General features: G+C 47.1%; 1 protein-coding gene across 1 annotated transcript; it reads left to right on the top strand.

Moving 5' to 3' along the window:
- LOC110394542 lies at positions 587–5,880 on the top strand. The gene is made up of 4 exons (XM_021388453.1): positions 587–1,142; positions 3,599–3,771; positions 4,738–4,842; positions 4,986–5,880. The coding sequence occupies exons 1-4, from the start codon at positions 602–604 to the stop codon at positions 5,034–5,036; spliced, it is 870 nt and encodes a 289-aa protein (XP_021244128.1). The 5' UTR covers positions 587–601; the 3' UTR covers positions 5,037–5,880.

The raw sequence follows: 6,124 nt of genomic DNA on the forward strand, positions 1-6,124 counted from the left end.
TAGGGTACTGCAGATGCACTAGGATCAAATCTGCATTTTCCCTGTGCTAAACTATGAGGTTGCACGAAGGCTTTGTTTTCTCCTATGTACTGCAGTCATGGTTTGAATTTTGGGTGGTCCTGTGTGGAGCCAGGAGTTGGACTCGATGATCCTTACGGGTCCCTTCCAACTCGGGGTATTCTGTGATTCTATGATTCTGTGATAAGCACATGTGTAAATTCCATGTTTAGGCTGATCGTGTTTGCTGCCCATCGCCATGCGTACATAACGAGTCTGCCGGGTCTGCAGGAAGACACACACTGCTGCAGTGTGGTACAATGAGACGTGCCAAGGGGATCTAGGGGATTGTCAGAAGGGCCAATAAGCAGTTCTGGAACGCTGAGTTCTTTATGGTCTGATTTTCTGGGAGGTCCTCTGTGGAGCCAGGAGTTGGACTAGACGATTGTAATGGCTCTCTTCCAAATTGGGATATTCTATGATTGTTTTGTCTCCGTGCCATATGATGCCCCTTGCTCAGTGCTACCTGAAATAGCTATAAAAATAACACCCCCATTACTGTGATTTGTAACAAGCGGTGCAGTTTAGGATCCAGTGCCCCAGAATGCCAAAGCCTCCTTTGCAGCCCAAATCCCGGCAGCCACTTTTGGATCCTTTCGCAGCCGGAGGCGCCGGATGGATTTTTCTTCTTTATCCAAAGAAGCGCGAAGGCTGCGAAGTCCCCAGCAGGGCCTGCTGCCCTGTGCCCGCGGGGTGCGGGTACCCTGGCTGTGGGGCTGCGGGTGCGCGGGCAGGGAAGTGCGTGCGTGTGCGTGTGTGTGTGCGCGGGAGGAGGAGGAGGAGGAGGAGGAAGAGCAGCACGACGTGCCCGCTCTTGCCGACGCCGCGGGCGGGGCTCTGCGGGCGGGGGCTCTGCGGGGAAGGGGCCGGGGCGCGGCGGGCGTCCCATTGGCTCTCCCCGGCGGCACACGTCCCCGGCCCCGCTATAAAGGCGGCCGCGGCCCCGCTGCTGCTCGTCGTTCTGCCTCCCAGCCTCCCCGGGGACTTCGCCACCGCCGCCGCCATCGCCATGGCCATCGACGCGTTTTTAGGCAAATGGTGCCTGGTCTCCAGCGAGGGCTTTGAGGAGTACATGAAGGAGCTGGGTAAGGAGACGGGGGCCCTCCGCCTCGGGCAGGGAGCCCGGCACCTCGCGGCCCGGCCCGGAGCCGCCGCCGAGGCTCTGTCCAAGGTCCGCGGGGGGAATCCGCGGCGGCTCCGGGGAGCGGCACCGCGGGCTCCGCGCCCCGATCCCGGCGTGGCCACCTCCTCCTCCTCGTCGTACAGATGTCGGAAATCCCTTTTTAAAATTCTTTTTTTTCTTTATTTCTTTTGCACCGCGGGCAGGTGCTGGTGCCAAGCGGGCACATCCCCGCCGCTCCCCCTCCCGCCGGCTGCCGGACCCGGATTACCGCCTGGCACAGCTCCTCCCTCCCCGGCGGTGCCGCGGACGGAGCGGGGCCGGCTCGGCGCGGGGGGGATGCGGGGCCGCGGGCCGAGGTGACGCCGCCCGGAGCAGGGCAGAGCGCTGAGCTCGGGCCGCCTCCCGCCGGCCGGGTGCGACCCAAAGCGGATCAGCTGCACGTGGTGCCCGGGGCTGGCTGCGCTCCGCGGGCCGCTCTCTGCGCAGAGCACCCGGCCCCGGCGCGCTGTCCGCAGTCCCAGGCTGCTGTACGTTCTGCAGCGCTCGTGGTGCTGAATCGAGAGCAGTTTCCTGCATCCCTGTGAGCATCCTGGCTGACAGGTGATAGACGTTGCAGTGTCTGTGCATTTAGAAGCTGTTGTTCTCCGCGGTTTATCCAGTGCTGAAGACAGGGATGCTTTCTTAACAAGGGGGGGATTTTGCCTTGAGCCTCTTTGGAGGAGAGGAAGGCATTTAGGTCAGGCTCTTTTCATGTAAAATACAAAAGACATCGCTACGGTTATGCTCTGCAGGCAGCAGTAGCTGTGATCACGTTTGTGATGCCTGTCGGCGTGCGGGAAGTGAGAGCTGAGCAAACCTTCTGAACTGAGCCCCTCGGGAGACTGTGATGGAGGAAATTCAGACATCTGAGCTGGGCTTAGCTCAGCCGTGCATTAGGATGCCGTGGTGCTAGGCAGGAGCTGCAGCTTCACAGTAGAGATGAAGTGGGGCAATTCCAGAGCACCTCCCGTGTGTAGGCAGCGACCCGTCGGCTTGCTTCTAGATCGCAATCTTAAGCCGCTCGCTTTTCTTTTTTACAACTGCAATTCGGGCAGGTTACTGGCTGCTTAGGAAGCTCTGCCCATGATCCCATTGAGTCACACTGTGAGATTTCTGCGGATTCTGCTCAGTCAGTGTAGAAGACAATTCCAAGATAAGGACGTTTTCATTTCACTGCTTGCCACATGGAAAGAATGACTCGGCTCACCTCTGTAGCTGGATTTCAAGGTGTCAATGATCGGTAACTCACCCTGGACTGGATAACAGCAAAGGGATGGGCGGGGGTCACCGTGCCAGTACCTTCCAGTTCCATCAGAACACCCGGACTCAGGAGGACCACTTTGTGCTCTGCAGGCTTGTGCTCATGGTTCGCTCTTGGAATCTCATCTGATTCTGGAGAAGCAGTGGTTGGGAGTTTCTTTCTTATTTGCACCTCCCAAGGAAACTGTAATCATTGTTTCGTGGACTCAGCCCTCACCCAAGCATCCTGTGCACTCCAGCGGGGTGCTGAGCTGTACATGACAGCGCTTCTAACTGCACGCCCACTTGGTGGCACTTCTCAATCCATTTGGTTGCTTATCAACTCTTGGTTCAGATCTATACTTTCCCGTTTAACGGAGTCCAGTTTGTTGTTTGAATACTATCTTATTTCTGTCTTCACCCCTCAGATCAAAAAGACTCAAGCATAGCATGTAGCCCCTGAGCGCATACAGGGGCTGAGGCAGGGAGAATCTTTTATTTGCTGGAGTGTTTTAAGGATGACAGTCTCCATATGATACTCATAATGTGTTGAATTTCCAGTCATTTCGTAAGGTCCTGCCTGCAAGTTGCCTGAAAGCAGTATTTCACGTAATACAAAAAAACAAACAAACAAAAAAATGTTACTTATATACATTATTATATTATATATTTTTATTATATTATATGTTTTATATGCTGTCCAAGACAATTCCATTTCACTCAGTGCAGCCCAGGCAAGCTAAAAGGTTGGAGATCCATACTTCAGAGTTTTTAAAGCATTCAGAACATTATTTTTTGTATATTTGTTGATGCTTTTGCATTTATTTTCTTGTTTATTTTTTATTTCTATTTGGAAAAATTCAGTGCTGAGTTTCAGGATATTTGTGAGTCCTCTAAAGCACAAAACAGATTTAGCTGCAGCTCTTTGAGGAAGCAAAGGAATAACCTTGCAAACAAGCTTTTTTCCTTCCCCATCAATGGATAATTTAAAACATCCTGTTTCTTTGGGACTCTTGAGCTTTGATTCTCAAGCGTACTTGAGTGCCTAATTAAATGGGAATTAAGTATTTGAATTCCTGCATGGCCCTAAGCCTTAGGGTTTAGCTGACTTTGTGACACTCTGTGCCTCTTGCCTTGCAGGTGTGGGTATGGCCATGAGAAAAATGGGAAGCATGGCGAAACCAGATGTTTACATCATTAAGGAGGGGGATACAATCACCGTAAAAACAGAAAGCACCTTTAAAACTTCACAGTTCAGCTTCAAGATTGGTGAGAAGTTTGAGGAAAACACATTAGATGGCAGAAAAACTCAGGTCAGTGTTCCAGACTTTCTACTGAATAAATATAGTTCTTTGGTGTTTTGTGGATGAAGACACTGTTTAGAAGTCAGCTTTGGCATCCTTGCTAACAATGCTTTATTTGATGAACAGCTGTCTCTGTAAGTATCGTTGAAATCAATTGATTTTTTTCTGGAGCAAGCAATTTCCAAAGAGGGAAAATGCTGAAACTAATCTTGTCTTGTGTACTGTTGTCTTCAATTTGTTAGACAAGCATTGTGTTAGTAAAACTAACAGACCTTTAAATCCATTTTAAAGCCAAATGCCACTTTATTGGAAGCCTATGGAAAAAATCCCATTGATGTTTAATCAGAGGCAATGCAGCCCTGCAGCTGACCTGACTGCTCAACCACTCCTATTTGCATAACAAGAGACCGGCTCAGTGTGCAGGGGCTATACACCAGGCATAAATGTGAATCACCGTCCCTAGTCACCAGTTTCATAAGGCAAAAAAAGCTTCTCTTTGCACTGAGTAGGGAGAATCTTAACTCAAAAGGAGGTTAAACGCAAAGAAACCATCAAACGTGTCTCCTTATCTCTTTGTGTGAGTGCTCTCTATGTACCATTCCCCATCTCTTCAACCATGTACTGGCAATTCATCTGTTTTTGCAAGATCGAATCAGTGTTACACAAAAGCTCAAAGCCCTTTCACAAAGAGATGAACAGAGAATGTAGTCTGCTCTTGTTATTGAAGTTGTCTGTGCTGTCAAAGGTCTGTTGTATGCAGGAATGTGTCCGAGCAGGAAGTGAACAGTCAGCTAACGTAAGAAGAGGATTAATAAAAAATTAAGATAATATCCTGGCTTTGTAGAATTCAATGACAAAATTACTATTGAGTGAGCTGGAGTGGGAATTTTTCCTTTGGAAGAAAGTAGGTTGGAAAGCATCAGCCTTCATCAAATACTGTCTGTAAAATATTAACACTCGGGTTCTGTTTTTCAGACACTTGTCAGCTTAAAAGATGATGGGTCGTTGATCCAGGAGCAGGAATGGGATGGCAAGAAGACCGTAATAACACGGAAACTTGTGGATGGACAGTTGGTGGTGGTGAGTTCAGCCCTTCTACCCAATTCGAGTGCTGCTAGTCAGTAGCCTGAAACGTAACTCTAAAAATCCTGAGCTGCAGCCTTTTCCCTTACATTCTGTACCAAGGCAAGGCAAATGAATGAATTCATTTCTTTATCTTCTAGGAATGTGACATGAATGGTGTCAAGTGTGTTAGAGTCTACCAGAAGGCATGAGGACATCTTCATATTCAGTAGGAACTTGCTACAAACAACTCAGTCCGGTGGACAGAGCTCCTCTACACTCCGTAATTTCCTTTTCCCTGTTTTCTAGTATTTCAATGGACTGAGTAGCTGAGTGCAATCCTTTTTAAAAGCCGTGATGTAACTATTATGTAACTATTCTGAACTTATGAGGCTATTAAATAAAATTTTCAAATATATTAAGTGCAAATGTTGTTACTATAGTAAAATCTTAAAGTGAGGTTTTATAAAAACTCAGTTTGGTTTTAGGCTCTACTACAAATTGCTTTCCCTTCAAGATAATGCGAAGAATGGTAATGAACAGTTCATAGCAGACTAAATTTTAACCAGCTTTTTCATCTTTAATTGCTAAGGTAGTAAAATCAGAAGTAGAAAAAAACATTCAAAGTTCAGGCTCTCAGTTGTTTCTATCTTATGCATTACAAAGTAAATAGAATTCGCTGGTATAAATAAGAGATAAACCTTGTTGGCATTTAGATAATGGAATGTATTTTCAGGGATTGGCTTGTTTTTTCCATGTTTGAAACCCACAAATTTCTTATCTGAAAAAATATAGACACTAGTGAGCCAATAGACATGATATCTTAAGTAAAGATGCAAGTGCTTTGCTTCAAGGAAGCCTTAATTTGAGAGTGCTCTTTGTTTTCCTAGCAGAATTCATATTTCCTGTCCAGTAACATTCTAAAACTCTTAACAAAGACCTACTGAAATACTGCCTAAAACTTAAAGCCTCATTTTATTTTTTGAAGTGACTTGAAACACCTAGAAATGGAGTTTATATGCTTTAAAGTGCCACAATAAATACTCAGAAATATCAGTGTCTTGAATATTACTTTTACTCTGGTTGGGAAATGGAGCCTATGATACTACTTTTCTTCCAAGGAGTTGTCAGATTGAACTAAATTACAAGGTTTAGGTGATGTTCGGTCACACCAGACAAACATACCCTAAGTGTGAAACTGTTTAGTGACAGGTGACAAGGAGGTATCTATCAAATTCGGAAGTCTGGAGGATCTGGAGAACTGTATGCTTCTAGTTTGCAGCATCAGTCACTGTAGAAT

Source organism: Numida meleagris, chromosome 2 (assembly GCF_002078875.1).
Source record: "Numida meleagris isolate 19003 breed g44 Domestic line chromosome 2, NumMel1.0, whole genome shotgun sequence".
Classification (NCBI taxonomy): Eukaryota; Metazoa; Chordata; class Aves; order Galliformes; family Numididae; genus Numida; species Numida meleagris.

Excerpts from the sequence above, each read along its gene's own strand:
- LOC110394542 (XM_021388453.1), top strand. The coding sequence starts at position 602 with ATGCCAAAGCCTCCTTTGCAGCCCAAATCCCGGCAGCCACTTTTGGAT. Across the intron at positions 1,143-3,598 it reads GGAGTACATGAAGGAGCTGG|GTGTGGGTATGGCCATGAGA; the intron begins GTAAGGAGACGG and ends CTTGCCTTGCAG. Across the intron at positions 3,772-4,737 it reads TAGATGGCAGAAAAACTCAG|ACACTTGTCAGCTTAAAAGA; the intron begins GTCAGTGTTCCA and ends TCTGTTTTTCAG.